Source organism: Alternaria hordeiaustralica, assembly GCF_023758085.1.
Source record: "Alternaria hordeiaustralica strain BMP 2776 chromosome Unknown scaffold_5, whole genome shotgun sequence".
NCBI classification, from domain to species: domain Eukaryota; kingdom Fungi; phylum Ascomycota; class Dothideomycetes; order Pleosporales; family Pleosporaceae; genus Alternaria; species Alternaria hordeiaustralica.
In genome coordinates, this window is record NW_026056777.1 from 1,303,626 (window position 1) to 1,328,711 (window position 25,086).

The 25,086-nt window shown below is 54.2% G+C and overlaps 9 protein-coding genes across 9 annotated transcripts; 4 read left to right on the plus strand and 5 right to left on the minus strand.

The window, feature by feature from the left end:
• Positions 1-239: 239 nt before the first annotated feature.
• J4E84_003769 (uncharacterized protein) lies at positions 240-3,920 on the plus strand (the record flags this gene model as incomplete). Its single annotated transcript, XM_049386378.1, has 1 exon — positions 240-3,920. The coding sequence occupies one exon, from the start codon at positions 240-242 to the stop codon at positions 3,918-3,920; it is 3,681 nt and encodes a 1,226-aa protein (XP_049246227.1).
• A 166-nt stretch (positions 3,921-4,086) lies between these two features.
• On the minus strand, positions 4,087-4,817 carry MPC1 (pyruvate transporter mpc1; the record flags this gene model as incomplete). The annotated part of the gene is made up of 3 exons (XM_049386379.1): positions 4,087-4,378; positions 4,526-4,598; positions 4,745-4,817. The coding sequence occupies 3 exons, from the start codon at positions 4,815-4,817 to the stop codon at positions 4,087-4,089; spliced, it is 438 nt and encodes a 145-aa protein (XP_049246228.1).
• Positions 4,818-5,523: 706 nt separating this feature from the next.
• J4E84_003771 (uncharacterized protein) lies at positions 5,524-6,387 on the minus strand (the record flags this gene model as incomplete). The annotated part of the gene is made up of 4 exons (XM_049386380.1): positions 5,524-5,636; positions 5,686-6,091; positions 6,144-6,215; positions 6,355-6,387. 4 exons carry the CDS (start codon positions 6,385-6,387, stop codon positions 5,524-5,526), a joined length of 624 nt encoding a protein of 207 aa, XP_049246229.1.
• Positions 6,388-6,663: 276 nt separating this feature from the next.
• RPL11 (60S ribosomal protein L11) lies at positions 6,664-7,291 on the plus strand (the record flags this gene model as incomplete). The annotated part of the gene is made up of 3 exons (XM_049386381.1): positions 6,664-6,666; positions 6,722-7,083; positions 7,135-7,291. The coding sequence occupies 3 exons, from the start codon at positions 6,664-6,666 to the stop codon at positions 7,289-7,291; spliced, it is 522 nt and encodes a 173-aa protein (XP_049246230.1).
• Positions 7,292-8,812: 1,521 nt separating this feature from the next.
• Positions 8,813-10,422, minus strand: J4E84_003773 (uncharacterized protein; the record flags this gene model as incomplete). Its single annotated transcript, XM_049386382.1, has 3 exons — positions 8,813-9,436; positions 9,490-9,957; positions 10,009-10,422. 3 exons carry the CDS (start codon positions 10,420-10,422, stop codon positions 8,813-8,815), a joined length of 1,506 nt encoding a protein of 501 aa, XP_049246231.1.
• Positions 10,423-16,764: 6,342 nt separating this feature from the next.
• Positions 16,765-18,152, minus strand: J4E84_003774 (uncharacterized protein; the record flags this gene model as incomplete). Its single annotated transcript, XM_049386383.1, has 4 exons — positions 16,765-17,526; positions 17,580-17,847; positions 17,901-17,954; positions 18,052-18,152. 4 exons carry the CDS (start codon positions 18,150-18,152, stop codon positions 16,765-16,767), a joined length of 1,185 nt encoding a protein of 394 aa, XP_049246232.1.
• An 836-nt stretch (positions 18,153-18,988) lies between these two features.
• J4E84_003775 (uncharacterized protein) lies at positions 18,989-20,194 on the minus strand (the record flags this gene model as incomplete). Its single annotated transcript, XM_049386384.1, has 3 exons — positions 18,989-19,307; positions 19,355-19,744; positions 19,848-20,194. 3 exons carry the CDS (start codon positions 20,192-20,194, stop codon positions 18,989-18,991), a joined length of 1,056 nt encoding a protein of 351 aa, XP_049246233.1.
• Positions 20,195-20,825: 631 nt separating this feature from the next.
• J4E84_003776 (uncharacterized protein) lies at positions 20,826-21,436 on the plus strand (the record flags this gene model as incomplete). The annotated part of the gene is made up of 2 exons (XM_049386385.1): positions 20,826-21,005; positions 21,122-21,436. The coding sequence occupies 2 exons, from the start codon at positions 20,826-20,828 to the stop codon at positions 21,434-21,436; spliced, it is 495 nt and encodes a 164-aa protein (XP_049246234.1).
• A 690-nt stretch (positions 21,437-22,126) lies between these two features.
• J4E84_003777 (uncharacterized protein) lies at positions 22,127-25,086 on the plus strand (the record flags this gene model as incomplete). The annotated part of the gene is made up of 2 exons (XM_049386386.1): positions 22,127-23,014; positions 23,065-25,086. The coding sequence occupies 2 exons, from the start codon at positions 22,127-22,129 to the stop codon at positions 25,084-25,086; spliced, it is 2,910 nt and encodes a 969-aa protein (XP_049246235.1).

Sequence of the window (25,086 nt, forward strand, 5' to 3'; positions counted from 1 at the left end):
GTGTCGGTGTCGTCGTCGAGGGTTGAGGCAGCGGGGAGGGATGCGCGGTAGCAAAATTGGGGCTGGTCGCGTTGCAGCTCTGAGGCGCGTCGACCCGCGTTCCCACGCCCGGCGACTAGCACCGCTTTGGGGCACCGCCGCCGCCCTGCACCTCGACCTCGGCCCGCGTGGAGAGCTCGAGGTAGGCGGCATGCGACACCGCCAGCAGCACCGCCATTCACTCCTCCACCCTCGCCGCCATGCCGCCCAAGAAGCCCGCCGGCAATGCTGTCCAGGCCGAAGTTGCCCTGCAGCAGTCGTTGAAGAATTGCCTGGTCAACCTCCCGTCCTCGCTCGTCTCCGTGCTCGTCAACGCCAACACCGTCGCCCAGAATGTCGTCGTCGAGCTCACGTACCGCCAGCCTCCCCCACCGGGTGCGTCGGACAACAGGAACGCCGCGCCCAAGTCGGTCTTTGTAGGATGGACGGGCATGCAGAGCAAGCGCCGCATCGCGCCTGTCGTCGGACGAGATGGCCTGAGAGGCAGCCCGGCAGTCAGCCAACAGGACCTGCCAGCAGTAGAGGTGGATGCCACCTTCGCCAGGTTGATCGGGCTCCAAGAGGGCCAGAAGGTGGGCATACTGCTGCATCTGGACCCTCCACAGGCGCATACCATCAACATCGAGCCATTGACCCCTGTTGATTGGGAGATGATAGAGCTGCACGCCCAGTTCTTGGAGCTGAACTTCCTCTCTCAGATACGCGCGCTCCCGAACCCCCAGGCCCAATCACCGCACCCTCTCACGCTCCACCTGTCTCCCACGACTACGGCGAACATCACCGTCACGTCCATCGCTCCTGCGCCGCCCAACACCTCACTCTTCGTCAAGATCTCGCCCGACGCCGAGGTCATCGTTGCGCCCAAGACACGGCAGAAGGAAAGGAGCTCGACGCGCGAAAGCAGAAGTGTAGGCGCTGCGTCGAGGAAGAGCGGAAAGAGCACAGCAAGCACAGTCCGGCGGCGCAGCGGTCGCGAGGATGCCGCGAGCAAAGGCGTCATCTTCCTGCGTGGAGTTGATCGCAGTGTCGCCCAAGAGTGGTTTGACGAGGAAGAGGACGCAGACGCCGAGGGCCTGAAGGTGTGGGTAGACAAGGACGTACTCCTCACCAAGGCTCTCAGAGGCGCCAACTGGGTCTCCGTGTCAATCATCAAGCCCGCCGGGCTACAGGAGCCCGTGGATATGTCCAAAGAGCAGGAGCAGGAGAAGCCCGCAACGCGCGTGGTTGCCAAGATCATAGCATGGGAGGACGCGCCGGATAGTCGACATGTGGCACTTTCAACCGATCTCTGCAAAGTTCTGGGCTTCGAGAACTTTGTGGGCGGTCTCGTCCGGATCGAAGGTGCTCCAGCTCAGACGCCCAAGCCGCCGGCCATGAAACCGCAAGGTACGAAAGAATCAAGGGAACCTGTCGTCAAGTCTGTCAAGATCATCCCCTTTTCCACCATTGCATCACAGGTCAATGCGTCGTTGAAGTTTGGCGGTGAGTCCAAGCAGGACCAGGAAAATGCCATACAGAAGATCAAAACTACATACGGAAAGAACAACGGACTCCTGGACGGGCCACTTACAGACGGAATGATCCTGCCTCCGGTGAAGGACTCCGAGCTTGGTTGGCAAGGAGGCATTGTAAGGTTTGAGCCGCCATCATCGACAGCCGGAGTCTCATGGGTGCTCTTCCCGGAGAGGAAGCCACCACTCGAGCTAGGTCAAGAGGTGCCAACGCCAACAAGCTGGGCCAAGGGCTGGCAGCAAGGTGACCCGCTACCGCAGACGCCTGCGAACCTGGTCGGCATAGACCCTCTCATTCAGCAACTACGATCACACCTGACGCACAACTCTTCCGTCTTACTCACAGGTGGCCTTGGAGCAGGAAAGTCGCAATGCGCTCAACTGCTCGCCCATCAGCTGCGGACCGAGTATCTATTCAACACCATCTATTTTCCCTGCCGCAAACTTGTAACGGATGAGACGCGAGTCGCGACTATCAAGGAGACTCTGAACAGATTGTTCGCTTCTGCCTCATGGGGCGCAAGAGGCGGCGGGAATGCAGTGGTCATTCTTGACGACTTGGACAAGCTTTGCCCTATAGAGACTGAACTTCAAGTTGGCAACGAGAACGGACGGAGTCGGCATGTTAGCGAGTGTCTGATCAACATCGTCAGGCAATACTGCTCCATGGACTCTGGTGTAGTCTTGCTAGCAACTGCGCAAGGTAAAGAGGCGCTGAACAACGTCATCGTTGGCGGACACATTGTCCGCGAGATTGTCAGTCTCAAAGCGCCCAACAAAGACGGTAGAAGGAAGGTCCTTGAGATGCTTGCTTTCAAGGACGCCAAAACAGAGCAGTCGAAGGAGCCCAATGGCCATGCTTTCCCGCCATCTCCATCTACCAGTCGACCTAGTACCGCTCACCGCAGTCACCCTAGCACTGATAGCATACCACAGCAACCCTCTGAGGATTACGCCTTTACCATCGACACTTCCATTGACTTCCTCGACCTCGCTGGCCAGACAGACGGCTACATGCCTGGCGATCTTGTGCTACTTACATCGCGTGCCCGTAACGAGGCATTAATTCGTTCAGTTACATCAACCGCCCCTACTGTTTCTCTTACACGGGATGACTATACACAAGCCCTCTCCGGCTTCACGCCCGCTTCCCTGCGAAATGTCACTCTTCAATCCTCCACCACGAAATGGGATTCCATCGGCGGTCTTCATACAACACGACAGGTTCTCCTAGAGACCCTTCAATACCCTACAACCTACGCACCCATCTTCGCAAAATGCCCACTACGTCTCCGATCAGGTCTACTCTTGTACGGCTACCCAGGTTGCGGCAAGACTCTCCTCGCATCCGCCGTAGCAGGCGAGTGCGGCCTAAACTTCATCTCAGTCAAAGGACCGGAAATCCTCAACAAGTACATTGGTGCCTCTGAAAAGTCTGTCCGTGATCTCTTCGAACGCGCAGAAGCAGCGCGACCTTGCGTTCTGTTCTTCGATGAATTCGACAGTATTGCACCGAAACGTGGGCATGACTCAACGGGTGTAACAGACCGTGTCGTCAACCAACTTCTCACCCAGATGGACGGAGCGGAAGGTCTTTCAGGTGTCTACGTCTTAGCTGCTACTTCGCGGCCCGATCTGATCGATCCCGCGCTCCTCCGTCCTGGTCGTCTTGATAAATCCCTTCTATGCGATATGCCGGACGTAGAGGAACGCATCGACATCCTACGCGCCGTAACGCGCAAACTGCACCTCGCACCCAGCCTCCTAGGCGACGGACAGGAAGGCGAGAATCTCCGCGAAATAGCGATGCGAACAGAAGGCTACTCCGGCGCCGATCTCCAAGCTGTGGTATACAACGCCCAACTGGAAGCCATCCACGACGTGCTCGGAGACGTCGACCCCTCGAAGATCGATCACAAGAAAGATGGAAGTAGCGGTAGCGGCAACGGTAAAGAGAAGGGTATCCCAGATTTCTCCTACTTCCGCTACGGCGACGACCCTTCATCCACATCTACCTCTGCCCTAGCCACTTCCGCCCAACTCACCGAGCGCGCCATGATTGCTCAGAAAATCGCGGCTCTACAAGCTCTTCGCAAGAAGCAGAAGCAGCTCCAGCGTTCTGATGGCTCGTCGCAGCGAGAAGACGAGGACAGGGCGACTAAAGAACAAGAAGACGGGGGTGAGAGGAAGGATCCGCAGATCCAATGGAAGCACATTGAGTCGTCTCTTTCCAGCGGACGTAGCAGTATCTCGGCTCAAGAGCGGATGCGTCTCGAGAAGATTTACAGAGAGTTTGTTGATGGGCGAGATGGAGATTTGCCGAATGGCCAGGGTGGAACGGAGATCGGAGGGAGGAGCAGTCTCATGTAATCAAAGCGTGCATAGTAGTGGTGTAGATCTTGGTCCAGCATAACAAAAGCTGGGTCATAGTAGGTTTGCGGAAAGTGTGTATATAGCATTCAGCAGCATATCCACTCATACACAAGCTCACGCATGCATCCCCTCTCAACTCGGTATACTCTGTCACTCCATTTCTTTATTTCGGAATAACGCCCTTGACATCCTCCGCAACCTTCTCAAGCTTCTGCTCCGCCTTTCCCACCATACCCATCGCCCCGTCCTTTGCTTGTTCCGCTTTTCCTGCCAAGCTGGCTTCCCGGCCGCCGAAGTTCCAGTAGTTGAGGTAGCGGTACCCTTGGACGAGTTGCGAGGAGAAGTTGATGGCGTGGCATCCGAAGAGCAGGTAGTTGGCTGGTGTGACTGCCATGGCGTAGCGCATGAATGTGCCGGAGTAGAGGGTGAGGGCGCCGGTCATGCGGCCGGAGATGCTAGGGTGGGGTTAGCTGAATGTTATGAGGAGGGGTGTGGTGGAATCAGGTCGAGGATGTGTATATAGGAAGAGGGCGGGTTGCGTCGCGTATTGTTCAAGTGGGTTGGCCATAGTAATGGTGAGAAGAGGAGGAGGCAGCACGTACATCTCAGGATCTTTGCTCATGTCCGCAATAGCCGCAATCGGGATACCAAAGTTACTCGCCGGGCCCCAGAAATCTATCTTTGCGTTAGCCCACTGCTCTCTCTTCTCTTCCCTTTCACATCACTCCTCCATCATATTCCCAGATCTATCCCCCATCGCGCCCTTCTCCCAACCTCTTGCAATGCGCAATCCCGCGAAGAGACTAACGAGGTAAACGTACGAGTCGAGCAAAAGTAATCCGTGTACTTGTTTGAGCGAATCTTCGCATTGAGGGCTTTGATCGCGGCGGCCATGTTGACTTATTTACCGGGAGGAAACCGAGGACCGAGTTGCGTGGGCGGCTTGACGTGGAAGCTCTCGTGGGTCGGTTTGTCGCAGTTTGCGAGTTGCGGACGCACGACGGACAGGTTGGGTGCCAAGCGATAATTGGGGGGCCGAACAACAGGGACCGGTGCGGGAACCGCAGACTGCCTTCCGACAACGGGAAAGACATCACGTGCACGGTGATGCTGGCCGGAAATACGAGGGAATAAATAGGATGGACTGTGTCACAAGCAGCTAGGTCGAGTAGAGCTGGCGAATTGCACGTCATTTCTTCTCCGGTGTCGTGTGGGATGGGGATGAAGCAATTGACATGGTCGCTCACTATGGCGAAGACTTTCAATATGGGCCCGTCAAACTTGGGTCATTAGAGCTAATCTCATGGTCAAATTGACGTGACTGATTCTTGTTCTGCATTTAACCTGGTGGTATGCTCGATGCCCCTCTAACTAAACCTCCGTACACTCTCGAACTTGGTATACTGCCCTTTTGGTGCTTTTTGCAATCACTACCACATCGCATCTTAGGGATACTTCTCCCTGACGATGTGTCGGACGTGTGTCTGGTCCTTTTCCTAGGTATCTCCTGAGACGTGCGATGTAGGCACGCGCCGTGTTCGATCGTCCAATGCCAAATCTTTCCAGTGATATCTTATCATGATCGTTCGTTGTCCTGCGTCTACCTGCCACCGAAGCCAGGAGGCCCACCACCGCGACCAGGGAAACCGGGCGGTCCTCCGAAGCCTGGTGGTGCTCCGAATCCAGGTGGGCCACCAGCGGGAGGGAAACCGGCTATAGCTTGTTAGCAAACTTCCTCAAGTTATGATCCTGGGCAACGTACGTGGTCCACCAGGTCCGCCACGACCTGGGAAGCCAGGCGGGCCTCCAAAGCCTCCAGGTGCGCCTGGGAAGCCACCTCCGAAACCAGGACCAGGACCTCCAACACCAGGAGCTGGGCCAGTGAGACCGACTGGGAGACCACGTCCAGCAGGACGCGCAACACCAGGTCCCGCAGCCAGCGCCGCAGCAGTAGTTGATCCTCCAGCGTTCCCGAGTCGCGCGGCAGGGTCGGCAGGCGGTGGTCCGTCGACAGATAATGAGATTACGTGCGCGCCACGAATAATAGTAAGTCCAATTGCGCGTCGCTCTTCAGTCTCGGTGACCTGCTGGGTTGCGCCGGGCGCGGCCTTGCCCCTTCTTCGTGTGCGTCGGAACTCTTCTGTGTCGGCGAGAACGAGGTTCATGTGCTGCGGAGATGGAGTTAGCAGAGTAGGCAGAGAAAGGGTACGCGACACTGACCTTGTCGAATGCGAGCATCTGCCCGACCATTTGTCTACCATCTTGGAGTGTAACTTTCATGCGGTAGTTGATCTGAGCTTGTAAGTTGCATGCGACTATGAGCGGATTCTGGAGCGCTTACTAGATTTTGCTATATCACCAGACGTCAGTCAGTTTCTATGCGCGTCTTCTCTCAGGTCAAAGAGTCGAGCTGCTGGGCGGATTTACTTACCATCTTTCCCTGTCGGTTTGCGGCGCCAGACATGATTGGTGTTGCGCGTCCGAGGACGACTTGAAATGCAGGGAAGGGTAGGTAAGAGTTCTGAGAAAGTATCCCCTTGGTGTTGGCGGTAGGCGGGGCGTATGGAGCTGCTGGCTGTTCGCGATAGAAGTTGCAGTTCGGAGCTCTGGCAGCCTGGCACGTGCGCCGCGGCTTGGCTCGCTTAAGCCACCTCCGCTCAAAAATGCCTTGAGAATTGCGACTCCAACACCAGCGACACGACAGCCCACCCATCGACTACTAACCTCCGCAGTCATCACCATGGTACGCACCGATTCTCGACCGCCAATTGCTCTGCGCAAACTAACAGCCATGACAGTCCGACTCCAAGGCCTCCAACCCCATGCGGGAGCTCCGCATCCAGAAGCTCGTCCTCAACATCTCCGTCGGCGAGTCTGGTGATCGTCTCACTCGTGCCGCCAAGGTGCTCGAGCAGCTGTCCGGTCAAACCCCCGTCTACTCCAAGGCCCGCTACACCGTCCGCACTTTCGGTATCCGAAGGAACGAAAAGATCGCTGTCCACGTCACCGTCCGTGGCCCCAAGGCCGAGGAGATCCTCGAGCGTGGTCTCAAGGTCAAGGAGTACGAGCTCCGCAAGCGCAACTTCTCAGAGTCTGGCAACTTCGGTTTCGGTATCAGCGAGCACATCGACTTGGGTATCAAGTACGACCCCAGCATCGGGTATGTGGAATCTGGATCCTGAGCGAGGGAGACATTGGCTGACTCGAGCAGTATCTACGGTATGGACTTCTACGTCTGCATGACCCGCCCCGGTGAGCGCGTCGCCAAGCGCAGGCGGTGCCAGAGCAAGATCGGCTCCTCCCACAAGGTCAACCAACAGGAGACTGTCAAGTGGTACAAGAACCGATTCGAGGGTATCGTCCGATAAACGTATCGTCGGTTTGGGGGAAAGGAACGAAGTGAAGATTTTGCACGATCACCAGCATTTTCGGTCTCGGGGGGTTCGGTCCTACGGAGTCCTGGAATGTATCTTACAAAAGAGCAAGCATTGAACTTGCGGCCTATCAATGGAGCGACCTCGTCTCTAACGAGCGGGTCTACGATCACAAACACAATGGAGGCTTCACTTGGGTGAATGTTCCGCATAACCATTGTATGATCATCTCTGCTCGATGTCGTCGCATGTGATGTGTCTGTTCTGTTGTTGCACTGACATGACAGGATCGACTAGCACCCCAAGATACTCGAATGTCATCACACTTGATCTACATGCCTGTGCGGGACAAGTGTGAATGACTGTAAGGTTGAGACGTCTAGACGCACATCTCACGTAATGCAGATTTGAGGACGACTAACTACGCGATCCAAACCTGTCGTCATACTTGCTTATCCTCGCGTGGATATACAGTAGGTGCGGTACGGAATCGCCTCCACCAAGCACGTGGCGAACATTTATTCGTCGCCCAAGCCTGCAAGTGGCGCGCACACAAGGGCTATGACTTGAACATTCAACGCGGTCTCACGAAAACCTTGTTGTTGTACATCTGAATTTCTTTGATATACACGGACCGTTCATTCAGGAACATGCATATAGCTCCCAAGAGGACATTAGACTGAAAAGTCAAAATAACACAAGCACCACCATATATATCAGCCATAATACTCCCGTCTACATCAATGGCCACCCTCATTTCTCCCGTCAGTCCACTTCATCTCACGCTCAGCCACCGGATTACGCAATTATCAGTTCACGCGCTGTGCCTGCGGCAAAGCAGGCCGGGCGGCTGCGAGCGCCCCATAGACCTCTCCTGCGGCCGTGGGTCACGGTGGAGTAGTTTGGCGAGACGCTCGGGTTGTGTGCGTGGCGTAGTCGCTGACGTTGACTGTGAGGCGTGGTTTTGCGGTGTTTGGGGTTGAATGACAGAGTGGTTCGATGGTCATGCGCTGTGTGCGTCGCGTCGGCAGCGATTTCCCACGAAAGAATTCGCTGAGCGTCGCAGATGACCACAACAGTGTGGACACAACATTAATCAATATCACGTAAGCATTCAGAAATGCAAGTTCTGAAAGGTAAGATCTTTGTATTTCATCTGGCATTCTCAAAGATCACAATGGATCTGACTCTGCTCCATTCTGCTGCAGCAACCCCCCATCCCTCATGTCATGTACAACGAGAGGCGTAGTAAGGAGGCGTTCTTACTTCAAAGGTATCTTAAAAACATTCCCAATCCCAGAACACCAATTAGCGATAGACGGAGAGACAGACAAAGGAAAAAACAAAGCCCGGCCGAAGCCTCGCTTCAAAGGGGTGGAAGAATGTACATTTCCTGATATCGTTGTGCGAAAACCATGCAACCAGATTCCAGATTGATTGAGAAGAGAAAGGAGAGGTGACGATGCGCGCTAAATCCACAGTACAACCCACGTTCAAGCAGCAAACTCAACGGCTTTATCGCTGACCCGTCACCGAAGAGCCAAAGTCAAAGCCTGTGGGTTGTTGCTGTTGTGGGGGTGGGTATGAGGGCGATGCTAGCGGTGTGTAAGCACCGGGGATGGGAACAGCAGCATACTGCTGTTCACCTGGCGCAGCAGCAACGTGCTCGTTCCTCCTTTCTTGGAAGCCTGGAGATGGCAGTGGTGGGGATACGGTGCCTGTCCGTGTGGGTGCAGAGTCGAAGCCATCTTGCTCGATCTTGGGTGTGGCACCAGTGACCTTGATAGGCGGTGCCTGGAGAGTGAATGGTTGGGGCTGAGCAATCTCGCGAGCGTAGGCGTATTGGACCTTGTCGCTCTCGCCAGCCTCAGCGGCAGAGTGCGGGTCAACGTACATTGGGTGACCTGGAGGTGGGCGCCAGCCGCCGGAGCGGGGTGACATGGGACCAAAGCCAGGGGTGTTGGGTGCGGATTGCGAGCGAAGCTGGGCGAGGTAGAGATCGGAACGGGCACGGTCGCGCATGGCCATGGACTTGCGGAGCTTGCGCTTAGACCAGAAGCGGTAGAAGACGATGCCGTAGATGGCAATGACTAGAACTTCGATTACGACTTCGATGATGCAGCAAACGAGAGCCCAGTTCTGATGAAGCGTTAGTATTCATTCTCCGTTGCCACCATGAAGAGTGTGCTTACCTGAAGACGGCAGACAAGGCCGTAGGCGATATCGTCCTCGAAGAGATGTCGTCGCTTGTTGTCAACGCAGGACCAACCCCACATGTCTTTGTTGTTGTTCTGCGCTTTGCTTTGGTTGAATACGGCTGCACCAACACCCCACATGACGATGCTAAAGATGAAGAATCCAACAGCAAAGACAGTGTAGTATGCCGCAACCTTTTCAGCTCGATGGTGACCTCCTCTCCAGTAGGCGATGATGACAAAGATAGACATGACGAGGGAGACGCAGGCGATGGACAGCAGAAGAATCTGAGGCCAGACCTTGGTGTTGTCGGCCCATGGTGGAAGGTTGTTCCTTGGTGCGAGGTTCTTTGTGGCGTTGAAGATGGCAAAGGCACTGGCGACCATGGCAAGGACGATGAGCGAGCAGGCAAAGTTGATGCCCCGTAGGAAGATCTTTGCTAGTCGAACGCGAACCTTGATTTTCTATGCATTATTAGCAACTGCATGTGACTGAAAGACTGACTGAAGACTTACCAAATCCTTTGCTTGCTCCTTGTCAGTCATGGCTTCCCGCTTCTCAAGCTGATGCTCTTCCCGGAAGGTAGGGCTCATGATTGACATTGCGCCGGCCGGCGTCCGGGGCGGAGCGCCAGGCGACTTCAATGCACTCTTGAGTGGGGTTTTGGGGGTTGGTGGAGGAAGGTACCTCCGATCGGTTTCCTCCATCTCGACGGATTGCATGTAGCCGAAGCCTGTGTCTGCGATCTGGGGCTGTGGCTTGTAGTGGTTGGTTGGGTACTCGATGGGCGACCGAGGAGGATCAACCGGCGAGTAGACTGATGTTGCTTCGGCGAAGCGTGCTGCGCGTGGAGTCCTGACGTCGAGGGAGTCTTTGGAGCTTCGTCGTTCAATCGTGATCTGGGTAATCTTCTTATCGTTGGCGGCCATTCTAAGAGAATCCAAGGTTCACTCGAGGAAGCTGGAGGCTTTCATGTAGTGGAGACGGGAGAGAGAGGTAGAAATGTAAGACAGGACGACGACGACCAAAATCCAGGCCAGCTTAGACCAGTCGCAAGAGGGTAAGAGAGACAAATGATAAAAGACGCACGACGTATTACAATAAGAGACCTGCTGGAGAAAAGACGAGGTCTAGCAATGGGCGAAGCGCTGGGCTTTTAGGCTCAGGGCGCTTCGAGGAGGGAAGGGTCGAGGATTGGATAGTGGGGAGCACGGATGGTAGCAGGTGGAGAAGGTTGCGATGGGAAAGCGGGCGGGTACTTACAACGTTCTAAATGTATGGCGCCTAGAGGAAGGCTGCTGGGAGTACTGCAGGTGGGCGTCTGATAGGCTGGGTGGGGAGACGAGCTGGATGCCAATGGCGCGCAGAGCGAGGAGGGGAGTGGTGGCCCAGAAATAGACGCCCGGATGAAGTCGATAGACGATTTGCAAACGACGCGCATCCAGACCTGGACACTGCAGCGCGAAGAGCGTGGTTTAAGGGCAAATCTGACAGGGTGCTTATGCCGTCAGTCAGCGTGGCAATGGCAGTTTTCCTCGCAGGGCCGTTGGATGGGTCAGTTGTGCGTGTCTGCTCTTGCGCGTCCAGACGTTGTGAGGGCCGTCCGAGGTATAGGTAAAACGAGGAACAAAGCCATGCCCACGCCTCGTGCCCTCGGGAGCGAACTCTGTCCAGCGAGCTGGCGTCGCGGTCGGCAGGGCATTAAGTGGCTGACGTCCAATGAATGCAAGACGTTTGACGCCTGCAAAACGCGACATGGTGGTTGTCGCCGGTGAGTGGTTGAAGGGTGCAGGGCCTGTGCATCACGCAGAGTGGGCGCTAGGGCGGATTAAGCGTGCGGGAAGCGCGCAGCAAACTCAGACGACCAATGGCGGCGGGAAGGAGCCTCCAAGACGAGAGGGAAGGCGCCGCCCCGCTCTGATAGCGGCCCACCTCTCGTCGAGTCCAAGGGCGACATCGAGTCCCGACAAGACAGCAGCACGACACCACGGCACCTGCGTGTCTCCGATCCGCCTTCAACGACTCGAATAAAGGATCCGCACGCCCGCTCGCTCTTCATCAGCAGCCCATCTGGATCAATCCAAGAAGCCTTGGCTGTAAGCAGCTATCAATGCCGCTGTCGTGATGTGAGCGCTGCTGCATTGTGCGCCCAGGGTCTGCTGCACGACCAGGCACAACGCATGCTAATTCCCCTCGGATCGACTCACTAGCCTCCGACCATGATATTCACCTGGATATCGTCGGCTCTCTAGCTGCCTTGAGGTAGTTTTGTTTCGTTTCTTGCTGCACGGTTATTTTCGTCCATGGCTGCATCGTGGGGTAGTACGAGACCATGGCAATGATGCGCCAGGCTGCTAATAGGGAAACATCCTTCTTAGCAGTGGCGCGTTCGCATCTCTCATGAGGCCACGTTGGTCTTGGTCAGTGGGCCGTCGCGTGAGTTGACGGGAGGATGGAGACTGCCATGAGTTGCGCCTGTTCCCGCCCGTGCCTCAGCACCTACGCCCCAGGGCCCGTCCCATTATGCAGACGATGCTGATGAAGTTCGCAGTTATCGGTCTCGGCTCACTCGTAGTCAAGACACCAACGCCCTTCCATGAACATCACGAGTGCAAACCCGGGCTAAAGCTCTGCAATCTTCGCAATCGACACAGCCCAAAACTTGTCCCATCTCCAGTCGCTTCATCGTGTTCCTCGTCCCAGCCTGCAGGCGCCTGCATTTGCCACTCCTCCTCCATCATGCTAAATCTTACCAGCCTCCCATCTTCACCAGCCTAATAATACCCTATCTCATGCATATCCTCGTTCCCATGCCCATAATTTACTACACTGGGACCATCCGTTCTCCGCCGGATGCACGGCGGGTGATCAGCCGGGGCCAAAACGGTCAGGCAACCCGTTTCGAAACTATTTTACCCTCTTTTAGCCTTCCAAAAACTCTGGCAGCACGTGGCCTGTGCGAGCAACTCCATAATCCTCCGCCTCCAGCTCGGATAGACTGTGCAATGTCAGAACATCTCACTCTAGTAGTCAATACAGCCATCTGATACCGGCATCCTTCACATTTAGTTCTGCATGCAACTATTTAGAGACTGCAGCACGCGACGCCATTCCACATCTGCCTAGGAATACGAGACTCAGTCCTAAGTAAGCTTCCCACGCTCCTCCATACTTTAGTCCATTTCCAAGCAGTGTGAACAGCTTCTGCGTCATACACGTGTATATCACTATCACTAGATGTTTGCATAGGGCTTGAGTTGGTACAGAGGTGATGATGCAAGGCTATTGAATACACTACAAGGCCAGTGCCGTCATTACCGTTCAGGCATTGCTTCCGAAACTTCTCCGCCACGCCAACCTAGGAAAAAACTGAACAGCCTGGAGCCTACATTGGCGCTGGGTCACCACCTTTGCAGTGTTTTGGCTTAATGTAGCCTGCAGACCTGTTCAGTGTTTTTCTTGTATGAGGTGCCGCTGCCGCAGTTGCCGTTTAAGCAGTTCTTTAAAAGCTTCTCCACCACCCCGGTTTGCAAACAACGTCATTCTCCGGAGCCAAAGGCACGACCGCTACTACCTTGGTGCCCACGGCCTGACTTCATCAGCATCCCCCCTCCGTTACTGAAGAGGCGACACATTGCTAGTAATCAAGTTCAGGGAGACAATTCTCGTATAATGGCATCTTGTACGTGTGCCTTCGCCAGCAACTGGCAGGTATATTCAGTGGATATCTGACAAGTGGCAAGTCTTGTATTCTACCAAAACAGGCAGCAAAAGCACATACCCGCTCCCAGACGGTCTCAACGCCGATGACATTCTCCAGATCCTGCACAATCATTCTGTGCTATCTCAGATATTCTGGCCACACTCATCTGCCACGATCCGCATCCAGCCGAGTTCCATGTCAAACGTATCCAATTTTCTCGTTGGACAGCATGGGTCGGAATACAAAGCGACCCTGTGTAGCCAGCCAGATGGGGTGGTGTGCACCGAAGAAATGCCGCTAGGACTCAAGGCCACAATCACTTATGCGGTAGTTGATCGCGATCGACTTGCCAAACAGCAGATCGCGCGTAGCGAAGAAAGCGAAGCAGGCTCGACTTCGAGCTTCGTCAATACGTCCAACTCGTCCACCACACCGTTGGATCACCAACACTACCTGCTCGAGGAGATAGCAGCAACTGCTTTCAAACCACTCGCTTCTTTCATCAGAATAAAGCAAACCAAGCTCATTCCCAAAACAGAGAATCTAGTGAAGGTGTTGGATCATCTGGGTGGGTCGCAGAAGGATCTCATTGCTGCGTTGTCGGAGTTGAATGGCATCAGAACACATATAGATGCCGATGTTTCGCTGGACAAGGCAAAGGATGGATAGCATGTAAAGCGTGTCGCTCTATGCCCACAAGTACACTTGACAAGCGCAAAACGTACGAGGACAGTACTTTACCAACGGCGGTCTCAACTTTGTTGACTGCTTCAGCGACTCGCAAGACGCCTGTCTGCTCAACATTGATTCGGACTACGAGCAGATAGATAGGGATGTGCAGTATTACTACCCTGATCTAGAGAATACCTGGCGCGCCAAGGTTCAGATTTATGATCAGAGCGCTAGGACTACGATTGGGTCGGGGAGTATTGCGGCTTTTGGACAAGTGATCATGCGAGTAGTGTAGTGCCATGCCAGGTGTCCGAATGGTATTCCCGCGTCTCATCGATATCGGGCTGCGTAATGGTCTTTCACGGGGATACGAGTTGAAGGGTTGCCTTGGTGTGAGAGGTGTAGATAATACAAGTGAAGGAGCAATGTATTATCATATGAATACAAGCGCGTCCTAACGCTTGCTCGAAAGCTATTCACAGTGAGATGATCAGAAGATGAATAAATAATAAATAGTACAATGGAAGCGTCATCCGGCCTTATACGAAAGAAGTGATGCGAAGAAGGACCTCATTAGTCCTTCAAAGCCCCAAGTTAAGGTCCAGATAACTTCTTATCTCTGCCTAACATCTTACCATAGAACAACGGTTCAGGATACAGATCCTCTTCATCGTCGCTTGACGAGTTTTGTTCACTGACCTGATACCTGTCCAGCCCATCGTCTACCCTACCCTGGCACGCAAAGCTAATACCCGAAAATGTCTTCTTTCTCCCTGAGTGTACGCTGTCTAGAGTCTGCATAGCAGTTTGCTTCAACGACTTACCAGTCTTCAACGTTGGTCCTACGACCTTGTCGTGCCAGTGTGTCGAGTGAGCGTCGTCGTTCGCATCTACGTTTGCTTTTCCTCGACCGTGGCGTTTGCTCTTAGCAGCACTGAGATGGAACGCAGGGAGATGAAAAGCTCGAGGTGAGGGTCGGCTAGTCTCTTTAGTCTTCTCATGGACGTAAGACGGCTGGGAAAAGGGAACGTCAGTGCGGGTTACGGGAAGGGGAAGTTCAGCTGTAGGTCCGCCAATTCCACCACGTTCTACAGTTACATTGACTGTGGTATCTTGGATTGGTTCTATTAGTGGGACAGGACGTGAGATCTTGGACTTCAAAGATTGAGGTGCTCTGGAGGGCGAATGTTTCCACCATGAGTTGGACTCTTCTTTCTCAGCGGGCTGCCGGAAATTTACGAATGGCACGTCTTTAGCTCTTCGTACCTTCGGTGCTGTGTCTATTGTTGGGATCGGAGGGTGATCGTTGCTCACATCAACTATTGATCCAACTGTTCTTTTAGCGGCTATCGGTGGTCCATAGATTGAGTTCGAGAAGCCAGAATCTCTACGCGCATCTGGCCTATCGGGTATGTTTACTTCGTTAATATTATTAGTATGAGACGTCCGCGGCCGCAGCGGTGGGAAGAGAACTCCATCAGGACTTGTTGGGGGTGGAAGAGGACAAGGCGGTCGCCTTTCGATCTTCACCTTCGCCATTGTTTCGGGAGGCTTGATATCAGAGGGTTCAATACCAGCTTTCTTATGGCCAAGTTTCTGCTGGTACGCTTCCCAAACCTTCTGTCCCTCACCCTTTGGGCCTGCAGTGTAGATGTTCTTAGCTGTGCGGTACCAATGAGTCGGACCAGAAACAACTTGCTTCTGATCACATTTTTGCTTCCGAATTGTAGCTTGATCAGTATCAGATGGTTCATCCAAAATCTGGTTCTTCCGCATGCGCTTTTTTCCTTGCTCAGGCCGTACTGTTGACGCTGAACAGCGAGGAAGGACGGCCGAGTCTGATATCTTCCAGGTCTGTTCAAGCTTCGAGAAGTCGAGAAGTCTTGGTGCTACTACAGGGCTTTCCTGGTATGATACCTTCGTATTGGTTGCAGAAGGTTTTGAAGATAGTGATGATGGTTTTGTCTCGTGTCTTATCGATGACGACACACGCGTCTCGGTGGGCCCGTCATTTGAGTCGCTGAGTAAACTGAACTTGTAATGGTTGGGCTGTGTTGGCCGCTGCTCAGTGTCAAGTTCCTGTTTGATTACCGTCGAAGGGCCAGCTGTGACCCATTTCGTACCCCTCGTGTTCCGTCGCATGCGGTGTTCATTCTTGGTAAATGGATTAATGACTGTTCGCGGGTTAGCCATGGCGGAATGAGCTTGAATGGTTATGACCTCGCCTTCGGTGATTGACGGAAGGGCACGTCTAGCTGTACGGTGTGGACGTAGTCGATGACGTAGTGAGTAGTGGTTACGGGAAAAGGGTAGCGAAGACTTGATGTGGAGCGAGAGAACACGCGCGCACGAGAACGACAATGCATGCAGAACTCTTGAATGAACTCAAACATCGTATTTCAAGTCACAGTACAGGCGTGTGAGACAAAGCGTTACAAGATAGAACAGCGCTCCAGACTATACAGGCCTTGTTCTGAGCGCTCAAGACGACTGAACAAAGCAATTCACCTCTTACATCCTTTGCAGACTCTTTTGCCTCATGACATCATGAGTAGGTTACCTTTTTTGTAAAAGCATTGTCGCGCAAGGCAGGTCAGACCAGTGACAGCATCTGACGCTAGTAGCAGTGTGAACCCAGAACATGTTAAGAGTGAAAGCAATGAGAGAGACGACGCATCGTGATGCCCTGGAGCCTTGCCAAAAAGCCTTCTCGAGAGGTACCAGACATAGCCCAGCAGCTAAGGTAACACCAAGCACCACGAAAAATTAATGGTGAGTGAACGCATGGAGATTGAACGTAAAGTTTTTGCCATTAAACGCTATCATGGAAGCGCCCCAGTATATACGACTGAGCGCAAGGAGATTCGTGAAAAAGGAAAAGGAAAAGAAGTTACTCCTATGAGCACTCTACGCAGCCAACCTCAATACCCTCAATCACCAGAGGCTTACTGTACTCACTTGGGACATTGCTCATCCCCATATCGACATCCTTCACACTGCCCGCCTCACTCTGTGTCTCGCTACCAAGCGCAGAATCGCTCTTACGCCTCCTTGCCTCAGTCTCTTCTTCAATGTACGCATACTCGTTCCTCCAATCACACAACATCTTGCTCGTGACGTTGCTACCACCACAAAGCACAATGACGACCTTGTCTTCTGGGCGAACTGGGCGGCCGAGGGCCTTCTCGAGTCGTCCGTCATAGCAGAGAGCGACGTTAATACCGCAGGCGAGCTCTACCATGATGCGCTCGTCGTCTGCGAGGCGCCAGCAGCCCATTGCTGCTTCTGCGTCGGGTAGAACGATGCTTCGAACGTTGCCTCGCTGTGCGTATTTGAAGGTTGCGTCTGTTACGCGGGCGCAGCCTAGACTTGTTGCTTGTGATGTGATCTTGGGTAGTGTGATGAGTTCCTTCGCTTGGAGCGCTGCGTTGAGACTCTCGGCGCCAGCAGTCTCCATGGCGAGGATGGTTGTCTTACTCATTTGGTGTTTATCCATAGACTGGCAGATACCGTTGATTAGGCCGCCGCCGCCGACAGAGCAGATCAGTACGTCTGGCTCGCCTGGGAGTTGAGCCGCGATCTCGTCCATGCAGGTGCTGTTGCCTTGCCAGATGTCTGGGTGATCAAAGGGTGGGCAGTAGATGGTCGAAGTTTGTGCCTGATGGATGCGTCAGTGTCTCAGTCAAATTGTATACCTGGAGAGGACCGTACGTAGGGCATTACATGCTCCTTGAGATATGTGTCTGCATCTTTCCAAGCTGCACCGTATTGGATAACCTCGTACGCGCCCGCTGCTCGTAGTTTGGCAACCATCAAAGGTGCTGTGGCGGTGGGCACAACGACAGTGCACGGTAAGTTGAGAGCGCGAGCAGAGTGGACGGCAGCGAGACCTGCATTGCCACCGCTGGATGCGAATATGTGAGGGCGCGAGCCTTCTGGGAGTTCTGCGAGACGACGGAGGATGTAGTTGCCGATTCCTCTGGTAGACGGATCAGTACGTTGTTGAGTAGCAGCTGAAGGATTGATGCTTACCGTGACTTGAATGATCCAGAAGGTTGGAGATTTTCCAGCTTGAGAAAGATTCTGCTTCTACGATTTAGAATTCCCTTTTCTTGAAGATGGGGCCATGTTGTGACGTGAAAGTGAGGAGAGGGGGTAAAGGTGAGAGGGAGTGTGACCGTACCATCCCGCTGCTTCAGACAGCGCGTACGACTCTCTCAGCGGAGTCTGAACCCATGGGTTTTGCTGGGGCGCCTCGTCGATGTAGCACTCCTTGACGGCCATGATGAAAGTAGGGAAAGGATTGGGGTATCACAGAATTGTATTAGAAGCAAGTGTAAGATGAGAAGTAGACGAAGAGCTTGATGTTTGGTGTTCAGAAACGCTTTGTTTGGTCGCAGTCTAAGGGTACAAGAGCCACTCCTTTATCTCTACCATGATGGCTTATCGCTCCGCAAGCACCCGCAACCCTAGTGTCCAGGTCATGGAGCCAGAGGGGTAAAGGCAGCACTGTGGCACACCGAATCCACGATGTGTTGTATCGATTACCCTATAAAGTGCATAAATTACCCTATAGATTCTCGATAAGGAACAAGCGACCACGCTGCGACTGCAAAATGACACAAGCATGAGACCGGTACGCAGCAGCTTGGGCCAGGGTTTGGATTTCCAGAAGCGGTTATCAACGGCGGGACCATTTTCTGCCAGGGTTTGCCGCCTCCAAACAGTGGTGGACTTGGCGCGGCCTTGCCTATCAGAGGACGCGCATCAGTTGTCTATGCGGGTGATGAGTCCAGAAGGCCCGGAGCCGATAACAACTCGGCGAGACGGTGAAGACGGGGTTGGCTGGGAGGCTGATGTTAGGATGACATGACGGCTGCGGGATTGGCGCGAGCGATCCCCGACGGAAAGGAAAACTCTCGCACATGAGTGGAAGACGCGTCCATGCTCCCATCACGATGCAACTTTCCTGCGATAGCTATCGACGTTTCAGACAGGGCTTCCCCAGAACGAAAACTGCATGCGGACGTCGGAACAGATCATGCGGATCCGCAGACCATGTTGAAAACGCTAGTTGGGTATCTCTGTAATGCTTCTCAAGTTTACGCTAATCATGGGGTTTACGCAGCAACCTTTGGTTGATCGAGGAGGCCTTTCCTAAAGTTCCAGTAGTTTGCTCGGATCGGATCGTACTTTGTCGCCAACAGCTCCAGGGCTTTCTCCGCATTTTCTTTACTGTTCTCTTCTTCCGCATAGATGTCGGCTAGGAGATCAAGAGCGTGGCTTGAGTGGACGTCGTCTGGCCTCTGCACATCAGCGAATTCACCCGCGAAGTCCTTGAGGGTCGACTTGGGAAGTTCCGCTGCGCGAATGATACCCAAGACATAGTTCCATGGGCTCTGGTTCTGGGGCGCTTTCCGGATGGCTGCTTTGGTGTACCTATGGGGTTAGTATCGTCGAGCAGCTTGGGGCGATAACAGACATACTCTATCTCCCGATTCACAAGATCTGCGCTTGGCTTCTCCTCTCGGCCGCCAACGACTAGGTAGTAGCGATGGTTCCAGGCAGAGTTGTTGCGCACATCTTCCTCGATCATGCTGTGTGTCCACTCGAGCTCTTCGGGCTTGTCGAAGAGATCGAAGCGCTTGACCAGCCATTGCCTGTAGCTCCACACATGGTAGTTCTTGGAGTCCAATTCCAACATGGAGTTTATGAACTCTGGTTCGCCCTCACATGAGCCGAGCTCGTCGATGATGGTGTGTCGGTGGTGCCAGATCTGGTAGTTCTTGAGGTGCTTCAGTGCGGTCGGGTTGAGCCATGCGATTTCATCCTTCAGTGATCGGCCAATCTCAGAGATGGTTTTGGCGCGGTAGAGCCTGCGGGAGGTTAGCAGGGTGGGTGTTGGAGAGCTCCCTGTGCGACTGCTGGCTGGCAGTGTCTCCTCCGAAACTCCGCAACTTGACCGAGCATACGACGTACCAGACAGTGTAGTGCGCGGGGTTCATGCTGATGATGTGCTCCGTGAGGCCGAGCACCCGCTCGCTGAACTCGTTCTTTGCCATGACGGCGCGCAGGTAGCCCATGGCCTCGCTGTACTCCTCCGTGTATGCGATGGCAGCGAGCGGATGCAGGCCGCCGTCATCCTGGGGAAGTGGCTCAATGTCCGCCCATGCCTCGTCGTCGTGGTAGTATTTCGGCATTCTTTCCCTGACGCCTTTTGCCTTGGGGTTGGTGGGATATGCGCTCGCAGGTAGCAATGCGCGCAGCAGGCGATATGGCGACAGGAAGATGGTCTCGAGCCAGGCGCGAATGAAGTTCAAGGTCATAGTGGGGTGCGAGCTTATGTCCGCTGCTTGGCAGAAAACCAACGGTTGCCATGCTCTTTTCAACCAGGTTCGCAGAACAATAGCAAGCCATTTGCACATGCATCAGACGCCCTTTCCACGCTTCCCATTTGTGTAGCCCTCCAGTCGCACGATATTAGGCCCAAAGTTCTTGGTGTGGCACCCGTATCCGCCTGCGAATAAGGGTGCCCCTTCCGGGAATCTGAACTACCACTCTAGCACCAGAAGCCATGTGCGATGAACAATACTAAGACACCACAATGTAGCTGGGGCTCACTGACATGCAGTCGCCGATGTAGTCTGCAAGGAGGCCTGCAGGCGAACCAAGTGTGTGCATTGGAGCATGATTGATTCCTCAGATGAGGCAGGCGTGACTGGTGGTCATAGGACATCCATCACAGCAGCTCCTGCACTGGACGCATTTCCAGATGCACTTTCCCCAGCAACAATCCACTCGCACTTTCTCCCACGTCAGCAGATAGCAGATACGCCGTTGCCAGAGCTTGCCCGAACAGACAAGAGGTCGTCTGCTGCATTACCTCTTCCGCTTCAACCCCTCCACCACAGCCTTCACTATCGCACCCACAAGAGCAACACGCTTACCAGCCCCGCAATGCCCGTCGCGGAAGAGCTGGCGGCCAAAGACGCCTTGATCAAGAAGCAGCGTGACGTCATCGCCAAATACCTCATCCTCGACATCGAAGACTTTCTGGCCGAGGCGCGTGAGAAGGCAGAAGCCGAGACGGCAGAAGCGTATGAGCGTGCGTTGGCAGAGGAAAAGGCCAGGGGCAGAGTATGTCGAGCTCACAGAGGCTCATCGCCAAAGCGTCGTCGCTCGCTCTGCATCGCCCAAGACGTTGCATCCTTCATTTGTTGCCGACAAGGTGGCTGACTCGCTTCTCTGTACAGTTGGCGAAATGGAAGACAATCTACAAACTGCAATACGATGGAGTCCCACTGCGCAGCATCATCTACTACAACCTCCGCAGCCTCTGGGAGTCTTGGGGCACCAATCCGTACCATTTGCACGCCGCCTGGTACGCCATCATGCTGACCTTGCTGTTGCTTTGGCTCATCGGCAGCATCGTTTGCGGATACTACGAAGCGGAGCAGGAGAACGGCAGCGTGCGACTGGCGAAGCTGTGCAGGGGCATCCTGGGCTCCATCCCGCCAATTGTGCAGTTTATCCTCTTCTTGTTCCCGCCGCTGTTTGTACAATTCTGATGAGACATGGGCTGATGCGGGACGGCAGTGTCGGCTGAGACCTATGGGGCGAAAGTGCTTGCCCATGGCGTACGTGATATCAAATTAGGGTAGAAGGGTGTAATGGGAGAGGGACGTCTAGGGAAGTAGCTTAAGACACGGAATCTTACAATAATGAACGCATCATGTAACAACCAGCAGAGTCACGATGAGCATCTGGCAGTGGATTGAGTTCTCCAATCGCCTGAAATGCTCTTTCGCTCACGATGTATCGAATAGACGGTCTCTTTACAGCAAAAGGTGCCGATGCGCTTCGTCGTTTTCTCGTCTCATGTTGCGCACCGCTACAAGAAAAGACTGGTCGCTTTGTTTGCCGATTGAGCGCATGTCTTGGGCATCCGAGACAAAGACACTGGTATCCTGACAGGTATATCTGGAGAGTAACTCGACCGTTGATTGCGATTTGCGTCTCCTCATCTCCTTGACCGAACCGCAATCGGAGCGTGCCTGGCAACCCCTGTCTGTGATGTCACCTGCTTCCGCGCCTTAGCGTGCCAGGTACCTGAAACCCTTATCCCCTTATCGTCTCCTCCCCCCGTCCAACGGTCGCGAAATTTCGCGAACACGCTCGTGCGACAAACGTCATAAAGCCTTCCCCGCCGTCGCGCATTTCATCTCTCGTATCTCCCAGCACCCATTGTTCGACGCGCAATGCCTCCTAAACGACGCGCCTACGAGGCCATTGACCTCACAGGAGACGACGATGCGCCCGCCTACTCTTCGAGCCCGCACCGCGCACCCAAGCAAGCTCGTACATCGTACAACCAAGCGCAACGCATTACATCTGGCTCGTCGCAAGCAGACGCCATCTTTATCGACGAAGACGACGAAGACGACGCCTCTCAAGAAGTCCCGGATGCGACGCAAGCATACAACCAGCAGCAGTACGACTACATATTATACGGCATCAAGGACGACAAGGTTGTGGGCTTGCGATTCTACAACGGATACGCAACGAATGGCGAGATGGTGGTTCTGAGTCGCGAACCCCACAATAGGTTTGACAGTAATGCGATCAAAGTGAGCAACGTACAAGGTGCACAGATCGGACACCTTCCACGAGGACCCGCATCCAAGTTGGCCAAATACATGGACGAGCGCAGTCTGCTTATCGAGGCACAGCTCACAGGGGAGAAGGGCGAATATGACTGCCCTATGCAGCTGAAGCTATACGGCACTAATGACCCAGCCGTGAGGCAACAGCTCATGACACGAATGCGACGCGACGGACTTCCTATCGGACATGCTTCAGACCAACAGCGCAAGGAAGCTGCGGCTGCGAAGGCGGCTGCGAAGGAACGCGAGCGTATAGCCAAGCAAGCCGCCAAAGAGGCCAAAAAGAAGGGCGCTGCCGTCGTGGGTGTTGCGGGTAGCCAGGCACCCGAGAGTAGCATGGGCGAATTTGCTGCTAGCTCTTCACAGGGACCAGGTCTCGTGCCAGGGCCTAGTATGGAGGACATCATCGGCGGAAGCCTACGCTTCAACCCAAGAAACGTCGAGGAGATGGTGGAAGAGTACGGCGTCAAGGAAGAAGACCTGGTAAGTGATGCGCACGTGCGACTCCAGTATCTACCACTAACATTCGGCAGGCGAAAATGCCACAAGCGCCCCAACCCGACGCTAGTCTTACTGAGCTGCACCCCTTCCAGCTGCAAGGCCTGCAATGGATGCTCGACAAGGAAAGCCCCAGACTACCAGCACCGAACACCAAAGAAGTGGTCCAGCTATGGCGACGACACACTCGCGACCAGAACGCCTTCACGAACGTAGCAACGAATTTCTCGATCAAGAATCCAACACTAGCTTCTGGGGGTATCCTGGCCGATGACATGGGCCTGGGAAAGACTATTCAGACCATCTCGCTCATTCTGGCGGATCGTGCACTGAACCTCCGCGCAGACGATTCATCCGGTGCCACGCTGATCCTTGCTCCCGTATCGGTGATGAGCAACTGGAGCACTCAGATGAAGAAGCATGTCAAGCCCGAACACGCTCTTCGTGTTATGTTCTGGCACGGTCAAAGGAAGGAACCCATCACACCCAAGTCGATCGAAAAATACGATGTCGTGATCAGCACTTACGAGTCTGTTGCTTCTGACTGGTACTCGCAGACGAAGCCTACTGTTCCACGACGATCCGGACCCTTCTCTATCAAGTGGCGCCGAGTCATCCTCGATGAGGGCCATGGCATAAGGAACCCGAAAGCCAAGAAGACGATCGCCATCACCAATTTGATCGCACAGTCCCGCTGGACGCTTACTGGTACTCCAATCATCAACAATCTCAAGGATCTCTACTCTCAAGTCCGTTTCCTACGTCTTTCGGGTGGTCTTGACTCTTTCGAAATCTTCCACAGTGCCATCATGCGTCCAGTCATGCAAGGCGACGTCCAAGGCCACAAGGTGCTCCAGCAGCTGATGTCGGGTATCTGTTTGCGTCGCAAGAAGGAGATGTCATTCATTGACCTACGACTACCTGAGCTGTCTGAATACGTACATAAGATCAAGCTACATCCGCATGAACAGGAGAAGTACGACGCCTTGGAGGCTCAGGCTAAGGGTACGCTGGACGTCTACAAGCACAACATCGGGAAGAAGAACGCCGGGGATACTTACCGCCATCTCCTTGAGGTACTGCTCCGAATGCGACAAGTTTGCAACCACTGGCAGCTCGTGGGCGAAGAGCGCCTCGACTCCATCATGAAGCAGCTCGAAGCAGAAGGTGTTGTCGATCTTACAGAAGAGAACAAGGCCGCGCTCCAGAAGATGCTTCAACTCTCCATCGAATCACAGGAAGACTGTCCAATCTGCTTGGACGTATACAAAGAGCCCGTCATCACCAAATGCGCTCACGTCTTCTGCACTCCCTGTCTGGAACGTGTCATCGAAACCCAACACAAGTGCCCCATGTGCCGTGCAGACTTGGATTCCATCGCAACTACCACAGTGAAACCCGCAAAGGAACTGTCTGGCGCTGCTCCCGCGCCGTTGACACAGGACCAGATCGCCGACAGGGAATCTCTCGAGAAGAACACCAGTACCAAAGTTGAGGCACTTCTCGACATTCTTCGGGCATCCGCCAACGACCCCACAAACAAGACCATCATCTTCAGCCAATGGACTTCTTTCCTTGATCTCCTAGAGCCACACCTCACCCTCTACGGTCTAAAGTACGTACGCATAGACGGCTCCATGTCCGCCACACAACGCGACGTCGCCCTCGAAGCGCTAGACTCCGATCCAAAGACGACCATCATGCTCGCCTCACTCGCCGTATGCAGTGTCGGTTTGAACCTCGTTGCCGCAAACCAAGTCGTTCTGGCGGACTCGTGGTGGGCGCCTGCCATTGAAGATCAAGCCGTGGACCGTGTGCATCGACTAGGACAGAAGCGCGAGACGAAGGTCTTCCGTCTGGTAGTCGAAGGTAGTGTAGAGGAGCGGGTCTTGGGTATTCAAGAGGAGAAGAGGAAGTTGATGGGCTTGGCGTTTGCGGAGAAAGAGGGCGGGAAGCAAAGGAAGAAGAGGGCCGGAGCTGGCCTGGGTGACCTTCAGAGGTTGCTCGGGACGCAACAGCCTGCTAGTCAGACGCAGACGCAGACACAGGCCGCTTAA